This window comes from Neomonachus schauinslandi, chromosome 4, assembly GCF_002201575.2.
Source record: "Neomonachus schauinslandi chromosome 4, ASM220157v2, whole genome shotgun sequence".
NCBI classification, from domain to species: Eukaryota; Metazoa; Chordata; class Mammalia; order Carnivora; family Phocidae; genus Neomonachus; species Neomonachus schauinslandi.
In genome coordinates, this window is record NC_058406.1 from 158,346,429 (window position 1) to 158,367,425 (window position 20,997).

The following is a 20,997-nucleotide window of genomic DNA, read 5'->3' on the forward strand; positions in this document are numbered from 1 at the left end:
ACAATACATCAGTCCTTAGTTAAATATGTTCTTAGGCTACTTCTTGTATTACTTGTTTGGATTATAAACTATTTAAGAACAGAGGCTGTAACTCTCCTATTTTGGAATCTAATTTTATTATTTTTCTTTTTTTTTTTAAAGTAGGCTCCACACCCGGTGTGGAGCCCAACATGGGGCTTGAACTCATGACCCTGAGGATCAAGACCTAAGCTGAGATCAAGAGTTAGACGCTTAACCAACTGAGCCACCCAGGCATCCCTAGTATTTTTTCTTTTAAATAAGAGCATTGATATTTACTGTGTTCTGAGGTATAATTTCATGATAGGTAATTAAAAATGTTTTAGTATATTTTTTCTCTAGTACAACCCCACTCCAATTGTACAGCTTTATGGAACTTTTTTACAGTGTTTTCTAACACTGAATAGCCCAAAATAAAAAAATATTTAAGTATCTATCATGTGCCAGATACTACAAGAACAGAGAGAATAAAAATTCTGCCCTCAAATATGCTTATACTCTAGTAGGAAAAATAAAGCAATTATAAATTATTTTAAAGACATTAAATAATTAAATATCAAATATAAAGTAGGCACAATATACAGGACTTCATGAACGATAAAGTAAACCTGAACTGGATCTTCAAAAACAGGCAGGCTTAGATGGAGGTTCAAAAAAAAGAGAAGGGCATTTCTGGAAAGACAGGCTAACAAAAACAAAAACAAAAACAATGCAGGACACTTAGCAGAACATCAGAGGACAAATTTTTATTTTTATTTTATTTTTTTAAATTAATTTATTTTTTTTATTCTTATGTTAATCCCCATACATTACATCATTAGTTTTAGATGAAGTGTTCCATGATTCATTGTTTGTGCATAACACCCTGTGCTCCATGCAGAACGTGCCCTCCTCAATACCCACCACCAGGCTAACCCATCCTCCCACCCCCCTCCCCTCTAGAACCCTGTTTGTTTTTCAGAGTCCATCGTCTCTCATGGTTCGTCTACCCCTCCGATTTCCCCCGCTTCATTCTTCCCCTCCCGCTACCTTCTTCTTCTTCTTCTTTTTTTTTTCTTAACATATATTGCATTATTTGTTTCAGAGGTACAGATCTGAGATTCAACAGTCTTGCACAATTCACAGCGCTTACCAGAGCACATACCCTCCCCAATGTTTATTTTTATTTTAGATGGAAACCTTAAAGGTCATCATCTTGAGCTAGAATAGGTAAGATACCTGCATGAAAAAGAGTTTTCTTATCAGGAACAATTAGAAAATAGGAAAAATAAAGATGGAAAGGTCAGTCAGGACAACGTATGAATAGCACCCAGCTGACTATTAATGGTAAAACGTGAAATTTCTTAGGGTGTTTATGTTATTTTTATTTAGAAAACACTCAAAGGAGTGTTTAATTCAAACTGAACTTTCAATCTTTTTACAATGGAGAGTAATAACTAGGGCACTGTTTACAAATGCAATCTTTTCTCTAATAGCATCTACATTTGGTGACAAAGCCTCATCTCTTATTAGTCTATGAACACTTCTCTTACACCTGATACCTTATCTTCTGTATAATGTTACATTTAAAAGTTCAACATTTTTCAAATGTGTAAATCATCTCCATTTTAGATTCAGAATAAATTACGGCAGAAATGGTAATATATATGATGTAAGACTTTATTTAACCTGCACTGGCATCTGAACTTTCACCTCAAGGACAAAAGTATAAATTATCAACAAAGTACTTTTTTATTTTACAAAAATCCTAAAGTCCACAATCCACATGAACTATCAATTTAACACAATTTTATCAATTAATATACTCAATGAACTACATTTAACTGTATTACTGTGCTATTAGAAATTGAAATCAGGAAGAATAAAACTTCACCAGTTTTTACATTTATCAAAGACAACTGAAAAGCACATACTGATTGTAGACATACAAATGCAAATCACTACTTTCTAGTAGCTACTCCACTTGAAGAATATACAATCTAGAAAAATGGCTGAAACAATGATCTGTCAAGCCAACTGGGTCTATTCTCATATGAAAAAAGTTAGAATCAAGCAAAACTCTAAACAAACCATGAAGGGATTACTATTGAGGGAGACTACTGATGGTAACCTAACCTTACAGAGAGAAGAGTAAGCACAATATTTTAGTGAAAAATGAAAGCTGTAATCCTACTGGAGTAGTTTATTTTCCACATTGTGCTAAAAGGCTGTTTCTGTTTAAAAAGTTCCACGGCTATGAAGATTCTTAGTAGCCAGTTGAAAATGTTCAAAAACTGATTTATGGTGATGGTGCCAACACCTGGTAAAGTTACTAAAATTCACTGAATTGTAAACAAACAAATAAATGAAATTTTGAGTACCTTAGAACAAATCAGGATAGTGGCATCATTCTATACTAGTAGTAGTCACTGTTTTTTTTTCACTACCACACTCTTGCAGTTAAAAAAAATAAATGAAGCAAGTTTCAACTGCCCTTGATTAGCAGTACAGATTGTTAATTAAAAAAAAATTTCAACTCCTGCATACTAATCTTTTTAATATTCTGTATGACTTAATGGGATGTATAATGCTCTTCTGCTATATACTTCAGTATCACAGTTATCTTAAGGAAAAGCACTTGTACAACTGAGTTGTAAGCTTAACTGTTTTTCTCACAGAACACTATTTTTACTTGAAACAATGAGTGACAGATACACCAAAGCTATTCAGAATTGGGTATTTGGCAGACACTTTCTAGAAAATAAAGTGAGCCTAAACTTCATGAAAAAAAAAAGATAAAATGAGACCTTTCCCATGAAAGTAGAATTTTGGAAAATATCTGTCACCAAGAGCTTGACTACTTTCCAATACGTTAAGCCTTTTCTAATGGGTTTAGTGGTGATACAGATGGGTGATTTTTTGGGTATTTTATGTATGTCAACATATTTGGAATACCTGAATAACCCACAGATCCAAGATTTCCCAAACAATCAATGCATGATAATTATAAGGGCATGGGTACAAGATCCACTAAGGTGCAAGACTGACCACTATAGTTTAGAATACCAGTATAGTTTAGATCCAAAAACTGAATAAAGTTTCAGATTCCACTTAATAATAACCTTTAAAGTACTACTACTTGTTTTGTTGGATTACCAAAAAAGAATATTCACAACTATCTGAAAAGGCTAGTAAAACAGCTCTTTTGTAACTACATGTATGCGTAAGGCTAGGTTTTCTTCATATCCTTCAGACAAAATAACATCAGGTATGAAAATATAGTTTATGCCAGTATTGAAAAGTCTGCAAAAATGTAAAACGTCACTGCTCTAACTAAATTTTTGTTTTTAAGTTATTAAAAAAAAAAGTCAACTATAATCAATTTACTACTTGTCAATTATCAAATATATTTTTATTTTCCCAGTTTTAATTTCTAATACAGTATAGATAATAAATTTAGCCAACACAAACAAAATTACACTCAACAATTCTTCATAGTATGAAAGGGTTCTAAGACCAAAAAGCTTAAGGACCATTCACTTCTAACCATTACATTCCAAAGATAATTTTAATGTCTACTTTCTTTTTTAATAAACATGCAATAGCTTCTCTGTATTTATATTAATTTGGGTCTTGGAGGGAGTGCAAAGCTCTTTTTGGATACTCCAATAGAGTCCTATTTGCCTTACAAAGATAAATGAAGACAATCTCTCTCTATACACATACGTTCTTTAATGCACCAAAATGAGCAATAAATCGATCAGAACCCAGAGTCCTTTTAGTGGAATCACTGAAAAACAAAACAAAACAAAAACATCTCAAAATTCCTTCCTCACTTCACTGATCTGATAAGGTAACAACTTGTGTCACCTAGGGCATTTCAGGTTTTGGAGAATATGGTACAAGTACACATAGAATTCCTTGTAATTTAATTATATCACTTGTCATATAAAGCCATTTTCATTTCTCTCTCTTCATTCTTGAAATGAAATTACCAGTTTTAATGTTAGTAATTTCAACATTTTATATTGCTAATTTTCACTGCCTTTATTGTTTTTTTCTGTACTTTCAATCAAGGTTTTAAAAGCTGAATAAGTACTCAAGGCTATGAATTAATCCGAGTGTTGCTTTCACAAAATTTTGTTTATTAACACTTACTCTCTTCTTTGATTCAGTTCTTTTTAAGACTTCGAATAATTTATAGGTTTATTGTATTCTGTCCAGAAACTACAATCTATAAAATTTATATATTTTTAAACTTATCAGATTTTAAATGGCAAAAGGTATGGTCTTTTTTGTGTATGAACCATGGAATTACAAATGAATTGTACCTATTAATCTAGAATAGCTTCATAATAGTCTTAATTCTAAGTTGTTACTTCAATTATATTTCTATGACCATGAACCTCTATCTTACCTTAAAATTTTTTTAAAAATCTACCTTTTTTTAGGAGGAGTTCTGGGGAAGACAGCAGAGTAGGAAGATCCTAAGCTCACCTCATCCTATGGATACAACTAAGTAACACCCACGACAGTGTAAATAACCCACAGAACAACCTGAGGACTGGCAGAACAGACTCTCCACGGCCCAATGTAAAAAAGAGGCCGCAATGAAGTGAATAGAAAGGGCAGAGATGTGGGTGGGAGCTAGAAAGACCAAAGGGACTGTTCATAAAACAGGAATGCCTTGGGCTTGAAGTGGGGAGAGAAAACGAACCTCATGCCAAGCACCCCAGGCACAGAAGCGCAAACAGGGAAGACAAATCCCTATAACATTTGGCTTTGAAAACCAGAAGCATGGAATTTCATCAGTTGTTCCATCAGTGCTTAACACCTGGAACTTTAAAATCAGTGTGTGGCTCTGGGAGAGCCAAAAGGGAGGGAAACTGAGTCATCACCCCTAAAGAGCACAAAAAACAGCTTCTAGAAGATACAGCCATAAAAGCAGCAGTTTGAAAAAATAACTGGGGTATGCAGGAGGGAGATCTGTTTACTAATCTCAAAGCCTATGCTGGAGGGGCAGGGACTGTTGGAAGACTTCTCCCAGAACAAAAGAGATGGCAGGCGCCATTTCCCTCCCTTGCCTCTCAGATACCTGGGTACCTGCAAGGAACCAGTGCAGCCAACACTCTCCACCTAGCTTGCTAACAAGGCACCACACCCCCACATTCTCCTGTGGACACACCCTCTCCAGCCAAGAGTTGGCACCAGGTCTCCTCCCACAGTAGACAATGCACAAACCTTCCTGACACTACCCATCCTCACTGGCCACCCCCTGACCTTCTGAAAACCCACCCCTTCCAACCCCTCTCAGCCTCCCTCCCAAGAGGCTGCAGATCTCCTCCCACGACAGACCAGCTAGGACCAAGCTGGCACCATATACCCACCCCCTCCAGCCCTGCAGCAGGAGTTTTCTCAAGTGGCTCCAGGCTCCCATCACATGAGACCCATGCAAATCTTACCAACTACCAACGTTGAAATTCAATCAGTAATCAAAAGGCTCCCAGCAAACAAAAGTCCAGCACTAGAAAGCTGCACAGGTGAATTCTACCAAAATTTAAACCTATTTTTCTCAAATTATTCATAAAAAATACAAGAGGAAGGGAAGCGTCCAAATATGTCCTATGTGGCCAGCATTACCCTGATACCAACATCAGATAAAGGCACTACTAACAAAGAGAACTACAAGTCAACCTCTCTGATGAAAATAGATGCAAAAATCCTCAACAAAATATTAGCAAACCAAATTCAACAATACAAAAAAATCATTCAGCACAATCAAGTGGGATTGATTCCTAGGATGCAAGGATGGTTCAATATTTACAAATCAATCAACATGATACATCACATCAATATGAGAAAGGATAAAAACCATATGATCCACTTAAATAGATACCAGAAAAGCATTTGATGTTAAAAGCATTCAACAAAATAGGTCTAGAGGAAACACACCTCAACACAATAAAGACAATATATGAAAAACTCACAGGTAACATCCCACTCAATGGTGAAAACCTTAAGAGCTTTCCCCCTAAGGAACAAGATAAGGATGTGGACTCTCAACACTTTTATTCAACATTGTCCTGGAAGTCCTAGTTAGAGCAATCAGACAAGAAAGAGAAATAAAAAGCATCCAAATTGGTAAGGAAGCAAAACTTTCACTATTTGCAGATGACATGACATTAAATATAGAAAGCCTGAAAGATTCCACTCCAAAACTACTAGAACCGATAAATGAATTCAGTAAGGTCGCAGGATAAAAAAGCAATTTACAGAAATCCGCTGCATTTCTATACACTATTAATAAACTAGTAGAAATAAAATAATACCAGTTATGATTGCACCAAAAATAGTAAAATACCTAGGAATAAACTTAACCAAAGAGGCAAAAGGTCTGTACTCTGCAAACTATAAAACACTAATGAAAGAAACTGAAGACAACACAAATGAAAGATATTCTATGCTCACAGACTGGGAGAACAAATACTGTTAAAATGTGCAATCTGCAGATTTAACACAATCCCTATCAAAATACCAATAGCTTTTTTCACAGAATTAGAACAAATAATCCTAAAATTTGTATGGAACCACAAAAGACCCCAAATAGCCAAGGCAATTTTGAAAAAGAAGGCATAACTGAAGGTATCAGAATCCCAGATATCAAGATACGCTGCAAAGCTGTAGTAATCAAAACAGACACAGAGATCAATGGAACGGAACAGAGAGCCCAGAAATAAAAACACATATATAAGGTTAATTAATCTTTGACTAAGCAGGCAAGGATATGCAATGGGAAAAAGATGATCTTCAATAAATGGAATTGGGAAAACTGGAGAGCCACATGTAAAATAAAAACTGAACCACTTTCTTACACCATATACAAAATAAACTCAAAGTGCATTAAGGACCTAAATATGAGACTTGAAACTATAAAAATCCTAGAAAAGAGCATAGATAGTAATTTCTCTGACATTGTCTATAGCAAAATTTTTCTAGATATGTCTCCTGAGGCAAGGAAAAAAAAACAAAAGCAAAGTACTACATCAAAATAAAAAGCTTCTGCACAGCAAAGAAAGCAATCAGCAAAACTAAAAGACAACCTAGTGAATGGGAGAAGACATCTGCAAAGGACGTATCTGATAAAAGGTTAGTATCCAAAATATATAAGGAATTTATACAACTCAACACCAAAAAAATCCAACAAAAACCCAACAACAACAAATAATATAAAACTGGCCAGAGACATGAAGAGACATTTCTCCAAAGACATACATATGACCAACAGAACATAAAATGTTCAACATCATTCATCAGAAAAATGCTAATCAAAATCAAAATGAGTTATCACCTCACACCTGTCAGAATGGCGAAAATCAAAAACACAGGAGACAACAATTGTTGGCAAAGATGTGGAGAAAAAAGAACCCCCATGCACTGTTGGTGGGAATGCAAACTGGTGTAGCCACTCTGGAAAACAGTATAATGATTCCTCAAAAACTTAAAAATAGAATTACCATATAATCCAGTAATTCCACTACTGGGTATTTACCCAAAGAATACAAAAAAACTAATTTGAAAAGATAAACACACTCCTTGTTTATCGCAGCATTATTAACAATACCCAAATTATGGAAGCAGCCCAAGTTGTCCATTGATAGATGAATAAAGATATATATATATACATATATATATAAATATATAATGGAATATTGCTCAGCCATAAAAAAGAATGACATCTTGCCATTTGCAACAACATCGATGGATCTAAAGAATATAATGCTAAGTGAAGTCATTCAGAGAAAGAAAATACCATGATTTCACTCATATGTGGAATTTAAGAAACTAAACAAAGGAAAAAAAGAGATAAACCAAAAAACACTCTTAACTATAGAGAACAAACTGATGGTCACCAGAGGAGAGGTGGGTGGGGGCATGGCTGAAACAGGTGAAGGGGATTAAGAGTACACTTATTGTGATGGGCACTGAGAAATGTACAGAATTGCTGAAATCAATATATTGTACACCTGAAACTAATATAACCCTGTATGTTAACTATACTGGAATTAAGTTTTTTAAAATAATCTACTTTTTTGCATTTTTTACCTTTTGCAAAGTTTATCTTTTTTTAAAGATTTTATTTATTTCAGAGAGAGAGAGAGAGCACGAGCGAGAGCATGAGTGGGGGAAGGGGCAAAGGGAGAGGGAGAAGCAGACTTCTGATGAGCAGGGCCCTGGGATTGAGCCCCGCATCGGGCTCCCTGCTCCGCGGGAAGCCTGCTTCTCTCTCTCCCACTCCCCCTGCTTGTGTTCCTTCTCTCGCTGTGTCTCTCTCTGTCAAATAAATAAATAAAATCTTTAAAAACAAAAAATTTCATATAAGCCATAAGGTTGTCAGGAATTGATGCATCTTGTTCCCCTCTTGTATTGTATTACAGAATTTTCACAGTGGGTTTGAATACTTTTATTTTTCTTGTTTGCATGCTTCTTTTCATTACTTGAAAATATTCAAAGAGCCTGTTAAATTTAATATTCCTTTCTAAATACATATGTAACTGCAAAAAACACAGAAGAGTGGGCCTACTAGTAAGTAGTACCATGGAAAGCCAATTCCTAATGGTTCCTATGGCTTACTTCAGGAGGAGCTGTTCTTATCCTTAACCCATCCCCTAAGTGTCAGGATCACAGCCAGGTGTTAACAGGCCAATGCCTGGGTCCAATCTGCACATTCCGAATAGGCTCTTCCTCCCACACCTGATTTTGGGGCATTAATCAACTCTTAAGAAATCTTACAGAATTTAATAATCAGGACACAGACAAAATACTAACGTTAGTGTTATTTTATTTTATTTTTTTAAGATTTTATTTATTTGGTAGAGAGAGACACAGCGAGAGAGGGAACACAAGCAGGGGGAGTGGGAGAGGGAGAATCAGGCTTCCCACGGAGCAGGGAGCCTGATGCAGGGCTTGATCCCAGGACTCTGGGATCATGACCTGAGCCAAAGGCAGACGCTTAACAACTGAGCCACCCAGGCGCCCCACGTTAGTGTTATTTTTAATCTCTTTTCATTTGAATGAATGTTTGGTTAATGTCCATAAATACTGAGAAATATATCCTTAATTCTTTTTTAAAATTCTCAGAAAACACCTTTTCTATAAGAGGCATAGATAGTTTAACATAAAAGACAGGTATGTAGCTATTTTACTAACCAACATTCCCAAATTTCTCGCAGTGATTTATTAGTCATTTTCCTGGATACTCCAGATTCATCCAATATTGATGTGTCTCAACTATTGCATGAGATTGTAATTGTCAGTATCACAAATAAAAAAGCCTCTTCTAAAATGTAATGGTTGCATAAAAGTACTTCTCAAAGGGTACCTCTCAACAATCACTGCCCTGAGAAGATTAAATAAAAAGTGTACCACAGCAGAAAGAGATTAATCAATTTACTCTCTGATACGAGAAAGCTCCCAGATCAGGAAGACTTGAGAACTTGATAAAAGACATTAACATATTTAAATCAGAATGGGGGATGGGAGTAGGAACACAGTGAGAAGTACTGATCTGAAATGGAATTATGAAAAGAGAAATAAAAAAGCAAATCTCAGAAATGCCCATCCAAATGTTTAGGGTGACAAATCAAAAAATGTTCATCATCTGGTCCTAGTGCAAGAACAGTCCTACTGTGAAGATACATATGTTAGGCCAACTTAACCTGATGGTGCCATTAACGGTCCAGTCACAAATTAACTTTCCATTCTGATTCCAAGTACTCTTAAAGCAACCTTCTCTTTATTATATGGCTTCCTATGCGTGAAACTTACAGACTCCTCCTCAAGAAGCTAACATTGCCCCTGTAATCTGAATCAGAAACTCACTCCTACCACTTACACTCCTCATTATGAATTACTGATGGCATTCTGGTTTTATAAATCAGTTTTTCTGAAGCTGGTTCAGCTTTGTTCTTCATAAATCTACCTTTAAGATACTGCCAAATAAAGTTGCTTAGTTTACCATGCTAAAGCCCAGAACCAAGTACGACACCCTTCTAGGATCTCATTTTAGTGTACAATTAATTGTTTTTGGTTTTTTAAATCCTTCCCACTAGCCTTTCACTTAATTCAACATACAGACGATGATTTATGTAACTTTTCAGATTATAAACAATTTATCATGGCATTCAGCAAACAGTAAAATATATACCAAATACAATTTAAAAATTGTATATATACAATTTTAACAGTGAATTTCCCACAAACAGGATGTGCTTAAGGAATAACAGCTCAGAACGAGGCTATTATGTATACATTAGTGAATAATGTGAATCTAGAAGGCATACTTAAGTACTATAAAATATCTCTAATAAAAAAAATACAATGCTATGTAAATTATAAAATTTCACCTCTTATCATTTATATTTAAAATGGGATGCAAAGATCATATTGTCTTTTACCTTACCTAATGCCATGTAGTTGTTTTTTTCTTTTTTCAAGGAAAGAAAAACAATCCTGTTACAAAAACTCCTCTGCCTATGTTTGATTTTAACATACTAGGTCACCATGTCATTAAAATACTGACTAAATACATTAATATTGAACTTACATTGCAATGTTTATATTTCTGTTAAGACTGCTTCTTTTTACCAGATTCAGGGGAATATTTAGCATTTAATGCAGAAAACAGAATATACACCATTTAAAAACGGTTCCCTGATTCTCCATAAAAAAAGTTACTGGCATTTCTCAGTTGGCTGGATATTTTTCATCTGTATTACCACTAATAACTTAATTTCTTTTAAATTCCAAGTGCTGTTGATTATGTTAACAACTTCACTGAAGAGGTCAAATATTTTAGAGTCTTAAAAAATCTTACTAAAATGAGCATTTAAAGTACATTTATTAAAGTACACTTATTAAAGTCACATTTATTTACGTGACTCAGTTTAGAATATCCTATCAACTTATCCAAAAATATTGCCATAGATACTATTTTCAAGACTTTGGAAATTACAAAACAACTTAAAAACAGGTTATTCAATCTTCACTGATGTTTTAATTCAGAAAGGTATTACACCATCTATTTCTAAGCTATACCTTTATAAATTAAAATATATATGCATTTTAGAGAAAAATATTAAAATCATAATTTGACAGAAAATAATAAGCAGAAATCAAGTGAAATGTAACAACTATATCTTCATTTAGGTTAACATATAACAAAAGTATGGCCCAAGGATGTTTATACTAAGTTTAGCTAACAATATAGTCAATATAAGCCACACCATGTAGGAAATGCGAATGTTACTCCAATCTTGAACTATGTTTATATAAGCACACATACAGGTCAAGAAGCTAACACTGCCCCTGTAATCCATAAAACTCAAGTAACAATCCTGGGAATTTTAAAGATCCGTATTTTGAGAAGACTGTGGATAAACTGGCAGTTATCTAAGGAGGGCAACCAAAATACTAAAAAGTCTGAAAAATAACACACTTGATAAAACCATAGATATTCAGCCTGAAGGAAGAGATACAGAAAAATTATCTTCAAATATCTAAGTGTTTCCACCAAGCAGTTTTGTTTTCTGTTGTTCTAACCAAATAAGAAATAAGATTCAAAGGCACTTAAGCTCAAACGGAAAAATAAATTTTTAAAAATGATTTGTAGCTAACAATAGAATAGTCTAGTTCATAGTGAATTTCTCAGCACCAAAAGTTGGATAATTGAGCAATGATATAAAGGATTCTGGGATGTATTTATTTCTTCCGTGTAATTTGGCCTGGAGCCCTAATTCTAAAGCTTTAGTTAATATATTAATTACCTGGGATCTTGTTAAGATGGAGATTCTGATTCAGTTCTTCTAGGGTAAGGTAGAACCATGAGATTCTACATGATGCCTATTCTGCTGGCACAGGAAACACACTAAATAGCACTTCAACAGGCTTAAAGTATGTTTTTCAAATAATTTACTAGAATTACGTGTAAGCTTTTTCTTTTCTTTTCTTTTTTTTTTTTTTAAGATTTTGTTTATTTGAGAGAGAGAGAGAGGGAGCACAGGCAGGGGGAGCGGCAGAGGGAGCCCCACGTGGGGCTGCTCATCCCTGGGCCCTGGTATGATGACCTGAGCCAAAGGCAGACGCTTAACCAACTGAGCCAGCCAGGTGCCCCACGTAAGCTTTTTCAATTAATAAGCTAATCTACCACGTGCAGGGGAAAAAAAAAAGGATGACAACAAATTCAAATGTTAGAAGTGCATTTTTAAGTTTAAAAAAAAAATCCATGTAATTTCATATAACGAAAGCCAGAATTATACAGTGAAATAACTTACTGTGGCTGGTAAAGGAAGAGATCAATTATGTTATCACGCCCTTTGGGGTGGTTGAAGAAAACGAACAGAGACCAGTGGATGAGCCATGTTCGCTGCTGAAGAGACTGAAGTGGAGAACTCACAGACTACAGGGTTAAAAAAATACATACATAGGAAATCTTAATATATGAGAAAGAGGCAAGAGAATAAACACAGCTGATCTCCGAATTTTAGTTAAAAATGAGAACCTTCTGAGGCATGATCTATGGCCATTAGGATCTAAGTCCTATCCCCCAGACCCTCTGCACTGACCTCAACATTAGAAATTACCTCCCTGCTCTGAGAAATAGATTCAATAATGTCTGCTAAGCCATTTTTATAGAAGCCGTAAATTATACTCACACCAGAAAACATTTTAAAAGGACTGAACTAAATACTCCATAAGTTGTTTTATTAGACATAATTATAAGTGAAAACTGTCATCTTCTACATAGGACTTTATTGAGGACCTATCACTGAGGTGGCACTAATAGTATTATGCCCTTTTCACTGTACAAATAAAAAAGGTACAATAGTTATAAGAGAGATGAAAACTTGAGTTCTTTTCTCTAAGAGCCAAAAAATATTTGACAGTTTCTTTCAGGGAGATTCAGTGAAACTAGTCACCCCACAAACCCACTGTGATTTTTATGTCAAGTCAACAAAAGCTAATCTGAACATTTTTGTTTCCCTTCTTCCCTCCCTCCATCCCTCACTCCTTCCTTCCTTCCATTCCTCCCTCCCCCAGCCCCACCTTTTTAAAAAAAGTACACAGTGTTTTCTTTATCAGAAAGTATGAAGGATACACAAAAATTTCAGAAAATCACCCTGGAAAAATGTAACTCACATTATTATCTATGGTCTCTTTTAACCGTGTAAGGTCTTCCATAGCTGCATCCCAATTCTGCATTAAGATTTCAGAGGCCAATTTCCCCCAGAGTGAACTCAAAGCATTTCTATCTGTTGCTGGAACCTGTTTAAGCAATCATAATTAATTATATTCTGAATATTCTAGGAAAAAAAGATACTGTATATTTTATACCTTACATATTCACCTAACCTACTAAAAGACCTGTAGCTTTCTAACCCAAACAGTAATTATCTAAGTCCTTATTGGATCACACTGCTAAACGGATTCAGTTTCCATTTAACTTAATTTACTAAAAATATTAGCTCGGAGCGCCTGGGTGGCTCAGTCAGTTAAGCATCTGCCTTCTGCTCAGATCATGATCCCAGGGTCCTGGGATTGAGCCCCACATCAGGCTCTTTGCTCGCTCTCTCTCGCTATCTCTCTGTCAAATATATAAATAAAATCTTTAAAAAAATAAAAACACATAGCTTTTTGATATTCAAGTCTAAATCAGAAAGAGTAACTTAAAACTAGAATACAGCACTAGTGTTAAAAGTATTATTTTCAGAACAAAAAATACCCAGGGTGCCTGGGTGGCTCAGTCGGTTAAGCATCTGCCTTTGGCTCAGGCAAGATCTCAGGGTCCTGGGATCGAGTCCCATCTCGGGCTCCCTGCTCAGCAGGGAGTCTGCTTCTCCCTCTACCCCTCCCCACTGCTCATGATCTCTCTCTCTCTCACGTTCTCTCAAATATATACGTAAAATCTTTTAAAAAAATCCAAATTATGACACAAATGAAAGGAGTTAGAGAGAGAAAAGCAGGTATACTAGTTAATAACAATTAATAATTATCAAAGGAATAACGTACTGAGGAATAAATGTTCATTTTTCACATAATCCTAATAGAAACATTATAAAAGGTAAATATTTTTTAACCCCATTTTAATTAAAGAGGGGAAACTCATGCATGGAGAGTATAATCTGCCCAAAACTACACTTCTAATTATGAAAGCTATAAATTTTTTTAAAGATCTATTTATTTTTAGAGACCAAGGAGTGGAGGAGGGGCAAAAGGAGAGAATCTTTTAAGCAGATTCCCAACTGAGCACAGAGCCCAATGGGGGGAGTGGGTCAATCCCCACAACCCATGAGATCATGACCTGAGTCAAAACCAAGAGTCCAATGCTTAACAAATGAGCCACTCAGGTGCCCCAAGATCTATAAATTTTATACCACAATCTAAACCACAAAATAGGAGGGCTAAGGGCATCTACCTCTTTTTGCCACTGATGGAAAAGGGTCACAAACCCAAAACATCTATTAGGGACTTTGACGGTAGTAATTAACTCTCATGCACTCAATAACATTAAGCAAACTCTAACAAACACTAAATTCGTAAACTAAATTTTGAAACATATCCATGAAACCACTGGTTCTTATTGTTACAATATATGTCCACAAAAAAAGAGTTGTATTTGAATATTCGTGGCAATTTTTTTTTGTAATAGACAAAAACTAGCCTTTTTTTAAAGATTTTATTTATTTATTTGACAACACAAGTAGGCAGAGCAGCAGGCAGAGGAAATGGGAGAAGCAGGCTCCCCGCCGAGCAGAGAACCAGATGCGGGGCTTGATCCCAGGACCCTGGCATCATGACCTAAGCCGAAGGCAGACACTTAACCAACTGAGCCACCCGGGCATCCCTAGAAGTTTTTTAATTCATGTTTCTAAAACCACAACCAATTCAAGACACATCCCAGTTTGATATTAAAATGTGATAAATTATGCATCTGAAAATCAATATGAGACATCTTTTACATAACCAACATTACCAAACAGGGCACATCAGACCCAAAACTTCAGCCAAGTTCCCAAAGCTTCCAAAAGTCATCATTACTTAAGCTTTCTTGAGTCAAGGAGAAGTACCTTTAAATCAAATGGCATGTACTTACAGGCGATCAATTTTAAATTCTGAATGAAAACAACAACAAAAATCACGCTACTAAAATATGATCACCAACAGTCCTAGCATCTTAAAATCACTTTTATTTCAAGTAGCTGCTGGATAAGGGGAGGGGTTATATTTTCAAGTCAGATCAAAAGGACAGAGAATGCAAATTTTAACAAACTAATTAAAATACAGTGTTAATTCCTTTTATTTTTGTAACTTTTAAAACAAAAATTTTCAAAAATTCCTGCCAATTCTCCTCCACCATTTCATTCCAAATTAATGCATTTCTTAGAACACAACCAAATAGGATGCATGTAAATATTCCTTGATGTATTCTAAAAAGCCATCACATTTTTTAAAAATAAAGGTAGATTCTGGGGTCACACAGCTTTAATTTACACAAAACTGACCTACAATAGGTCACCTGGAGAGTCAAATTCTAATCTCAGATCATAGTTACAATGGTTCTTTCATAGCTTATGTTTCCCTAACTATAGATTTAAAAGAATAACCAACCACCAGACAAGAATTTAGAAATGAAAAAAAGGCTATTACAAAAAAATAAAAGTAAATAACTAATATGTAAAACACTGATATTTTTCATCCCAAATCCAATCCAGGATTTTTAATCTTTGCTATTAACAAGATTTTGAACAAATACATAGATTTTATAGTAGTGCCTATCTAAACAAAAGAAAAAGCTAAGTAAAATTATCCGTTGTTTTAAACTTAGCTTGGTTAGCTCCTATCAATATGCCAACTCCCAGCTACTCAAATGTTCTGTCACACAGGTGGGACATAAATTTAAAATAAATTTCACATAATTTCTAAGCACTATCCCATCACTATATTTTGACTACTCTTAATGTAAAACGTTGATTTTTGTGTTCAAATCATGGTAATCAATCACCTAACCAAATGCCATTTGAATTCCAACACAAGACCTGTTAGGCAATGCAAAAGCTTAAAACTGAGATTTTTTTTTTAAGTTAGGGAACAAACCAGGATCTTCACATTTAAAAAAAAAAAAGGAAACACAAAAACTTCACAAACCTTTAAGTATATATACCTATCATTTGTAGAAATTTTCAGACTAATTATAAAACCACACTACATAAATGTAATATGCTGTTAAAACAAGGATATGTTATATTTGTTAGGATAAAAGCTTTTTGTAGCAGCAGAGCAAGTTTTTTAATCCCCCAAAGGTTCATGCGTACTACTCTGGCTCAAGTCCATGTCATTACAGTTGGCTCTTCATACCAACCTGCTTTCAAGGGTGGATATGCTAGAAGAGTTTCAGTATCTGGATTTCCAGCAGTTACCTTAAGTTTCCATGTCTTAGCAAAATGGCACATTCACTCACTGACCAGCAACAATAAATTTACTGTGCTAGAACTCTAACATGACACTAAATCTTCATTCTCAAAATTCACTCCCAGCATTAACAAATGATATGAATAACCAACTCTTTTCATGTACCTGTAATCATATCAGGCTTCTGATTTTACAATCCTGGTTTAAGCTGTTTACATTTCCAAAGTAATCAACTTTTGCTCTCCTAAATCCTTCGTAATATTCAAAGTAAAACTGATGGAATTTTATGATAAGCACTACAAGTTTAGAATCACTGATTACCTTCAATGCACTTGCAAGCTAACCAAGCTAATCTATAAATTAAGAATATTCACAAATGGGAATAAGAGAAAAATAAATTTTTTTCAAATCAAACTTTGAAATAAACTGAAAATCTTTATTTCCTTTTGAAGGAAGGATGGTAGCTTTAAAAAACGAAGCTCTCTAAGTACTTTTTAAGTGTAGAAATTAGCTGTATTAATAAAACACAAATCTCTTCCCCTTCCTTGCTGCCCCAAAAAGAAAAATTTAATTTCCTAGAAAACAACCAAAGATAGCAGCCATAAGTCTTTTCTTTGTGGCAGGCATATGGAGCTAAAAGAATAAAGGCACCAGAAAGTAGAGACAGAAGAAATAGACTCTTCCAAGGTTAGAAAACAAGAAGTCCCTGTCTTAAGAGGTCATTTCCCAACATCTAGGATTAACTAGAGAAATCAGAGACTTAGGTACTTGCTTACTAACCCAAAGTGAGTAACAAATTATAATTTCTCAAATGAGAAGTTCGTTAAAACAAGGGCATTTTGATAACTCTAGAAGGCATTAATACAATTACCTACACAGAAGACAGAATGAGAAAAAAATCTTTTCATTTGAAAGCCTTATTTTTTTCTTTGGCTTCATGCAATTTTCCTTTTTCCCAGAAAAAGCACTGAATCTAGGAACTTGTCAATAGGCAAATGAAAATAACAACAGGGCTCTTTATGGTTAGAAATTTGCTCTAATAGTACAATTTAAATTCACCTTCCTCCTACATTATTAAAAAAAAATCATTGAGTTTTATTTTCTAATAGCTAAGGCAGAAGTAAATGGAAAAAAATTACTATTAAGGCATAATTTTTTTTTTCAAATATCATTAGAACTCCTTAATTGTTTGAAACAAACTCAAGGGATATATATAGCATAAGATATTTAATTAAAATTAGGAATAATGGATTTATTCAATAAATATTTAAGCATCCACAATGTCCTGCTCACTGTGCTACACAGTAATATAACAAATTGATTACATGATAGAATTCTGCTAATGCTTATCATTTAATTATACATAAAATAACAAATTAACGGGTCCTACTTTTGGATTTCAAGGAAAGTTAAATCTCCCTCCAAATTTTGAGGTCCTGATATAAGCTTTCCTATTTCTATTTGTTCTTTGTTGAGAAAGTTTTTCTCCTTTCACCAAGGATTCTTGAAAATTTATGTACAGAATCAAATCTATAGATATGTTTTGACAAACCAAGGGAATCCTACAAAGTCTGAGAGAAGAAAAAAAATTTACTCACCAACACTCTAAAGAAGTAAAGATATTCTGCGGCTCCAGAGTAATTCCCACATTCATATTGAAATTTTGCATACCTATAGAGTGTATCTAAATATTCCTGCCTAAACTAAAAAAAAAAAAAAAAAAGCGTCAGTTCTGTTTTTAACTTTTGAGTTTTAAAATTCAAACCATTTACTCCTTTAAATGTCCCCAGACGCGTCAATTCTCTCAGTGTACCCCAAGTGTCACAAAAAAACCAAAATAAAACAAAAACCATGATCAGAAACATATGACTCTTAAAACATACATTAGCAATTGGTAGATTTTTCATTCATAATTCTGGTCTCAAAGAGTTATGAATTGTAACAATACCTAATTTGTTGCAGTGAGAATTTGAATTGCAGGGAAAGGTCTGAGGTGAGTCTCTCAGTTAGTGACTAAGCTTAGACAACTACCAAACACATGAATTCCTATAACGTTTGTGATTCTGTACAAATAACATGCACAGTAAATTTCAGTTCTCTGTGAAAACTGGCCCCCAAATTACAGCAACTTTTAAAGTTAGCAATGCAAGGAAAGTGAAAGTAATGTAAGAGAAGGGCTACGAACTAGAACATTATTAAATATACCAAACATTCTATTTGGAAACCAGAAAGAATAATCTGCACAGTGGTCAGCATACCTCTTGTTACAGTTGTTAAATGAGAGAAGAAACTTGAATGCAAGTAAAGAATTAATTACATGCAAATCCTCACACTTTAAGTTAACACAAGGGAAAATGAGACTGGGAGACTACTAGGGAAGTCTACGATAAAATTCCTTTATGGGGGATTTATGAAGACCTTGATAATGTCAAGAACTACTATATTCCACAAGGCAGCCAAAGTATTACTTAATTCTACTGCTCAAAACATTTCTAATTCAAATTTAGTTCTATCTTTGTTAATCCATCAGAAATATAAAATGGTACCCATTACTTGATTATTCTAAAAAAATAAAAAGTTTTGAAAATTTCTATGATCTAAAGTATAAGCACCTCATTTTCCCATCAGCATCAATTTTTAAAAACTGAAGTTTCAAAAACATACTAGGTCTTATATTTAATAAATTAATCTAGAAATTATAATCTTGCCAAGCCTCAAACCTATCTATACAGCACTATTCTTTAATTAGCCTTATTAAAACAGGACAACTAAAGAAAATTTTTAAAATACCACTTACACCATGCTTGTCTGCCAGGTAGTCAAACAGCATCCGACCATCTCTTAATTAGAAACAAAAATTATTGTATTTTATAGGTCATAGAAAACAAAATAAGCATAACCAATGTTCATCCTATTACCCACATAAAGCCATTTAAATATCTTAATACTTAAACAGTAGAAATAGGACTTCCAGAATAAACAGAACAGTACAAAATTAATCAATTATGCTTAACTTACATTTCTATACCACACACCCTATATAATTATTACCCATATCAGTGTCAACCCAACTGAACTTTTCTTAAATTGGCTTTGCGTAACTAAGACGTTGCCAGGCTGGTAAAAGACAAAATGATAACAAAGACACCAAGGAACAAGTGATAGATGGGCACAGTGGCCCACTTACTGGGCATTTTCAAAAAAGAAAACATTTTCTTACGCTTATCACAGAGGGAATGCTGTGGCATGTTTTTCCAGAGCATAATTTTACTTGAAGATTTAATGGGGAGGGAATATATCATCACCAACATTAACATGGTATATTATAATAGTGAATATGAAATATGCATGAAATTTTAACAAGATTTCAAAAAAAAAAAACAAGTGTGGATCACAGTGAATAACTTTGTGTTACACTCCTTGTATCTTTCAGGTACATAATCACTATCCTTTGGTTGACTGGGTATTTCTGGGAAAGTATGAGAAGTAAAATGTTATACATTCAATGAAATTTAAAAACAGGAATTGGCAGGAAGAGGTTATTCCTTTGCAAATTTTTAAAACACAGTTCCATCCTTTCATTCATCTCAATGCTATGCCTATTAAACCGCAAGGAGTCTTCTCTTTCTAATAATTGGTGAATAAATCTATATTCATCTTGATTCATATCCTAATCACATTAATTTCTAGTATTTAAGTAACTAGACTAAATTTAGAATTTAAATTCTAAATTTTCTGTTGTACCCTAACAGCTAGATTATTTCAGCTGTTCCTTTGGGTGCACTTACATGTGACCTGCAGGTCTAAGTCATTATATTCTATTCTGTGTAATAAGTAGTATAGTGCGCGTGCACGCACACACATAGCTATATATGACTGCTTTGTAAGATATAGCTATCTGTGCATATATGTATATATCTATCTGTATATACACAGATAGATATAACATGGTGTAGTTAGTAATGTAGCAGGTTACATTATAATGGTATAGTAATCGTGTAGTATTTGCTGTTTTGCTTAAAATTATCTGGTTAACACTTCCCCAAATCACAAATGAAAATCTGGAGCTAATCTCTCTAAAAATTTGTTCTGGTCACATATTGTATGAACTAAAGACACAACACGGCAAAATCTTCAGCAATGTCTCTAGTAAATACATTGGCAGCTAAGATCTACCACAATGGCAATATTCAATTTTAGTAGATTTTGTCTTAAAGAATTTCTAATAACCCAAAGGGTTTCAATTAATGATATACATTAAGTCAGAATGAGGCAACATGCATTCTTTGGAAACCAAGCAATAAGTTTATTTCTAGTTAAGAGGAAATTAAGAATAAAATAACCTTATCAGCTCTACACTATCCTCCCTTTTTGGGCTGGGCAATGAGGTTAGAAGGATACAAGAGAATGCAGTCAAGTGATAAAGTGAGCTCAAGTTTCCCTCTTGGTACTGCCCAGGCACAGGTACGTCAACCTCAGTACTGACACTTTTGGGTTGGATATTCTTTGTGGAGGGGGTAGGGTACTGTCTGATGC

The 20,997-nt window shown here is 34.4% G+C and overlaps 1 protein-coding gene across 1 annotated transcript in view; it reads right to left on the reverse strand.

The window, feature by feature from the left end:
• Positions 1–20,997, reverse strand: part of EIF3E (eukaryotic translation initiation factor 3 subunit E) — a 49,906-nt gene that overhangs the window by 21,622 nt on the left and 7,287 nt on the right. The window contains exons 4-7 of the mRNA XM_021688752.2: positions 19,259–19,301; positions 18,060–18,164; positions 13,192–13,317; positions 12,327–12,451 (exon numbers count right to left, since the gene is read on the reverse strand). Of these exons, the coding sequence (XP_021544427.1) occupies positions 12,327–12,451; positions 13,192–13,317; positions 18,060–18,164; positions 19,259–19,301 (399 nt within the window). The remainder of the gene's footprint in view (positions 1–12,326; positions 12,452–13,191; positions 13,318–18,059; positions 18,165–19,258; positions 19,302–20,997) is intronic.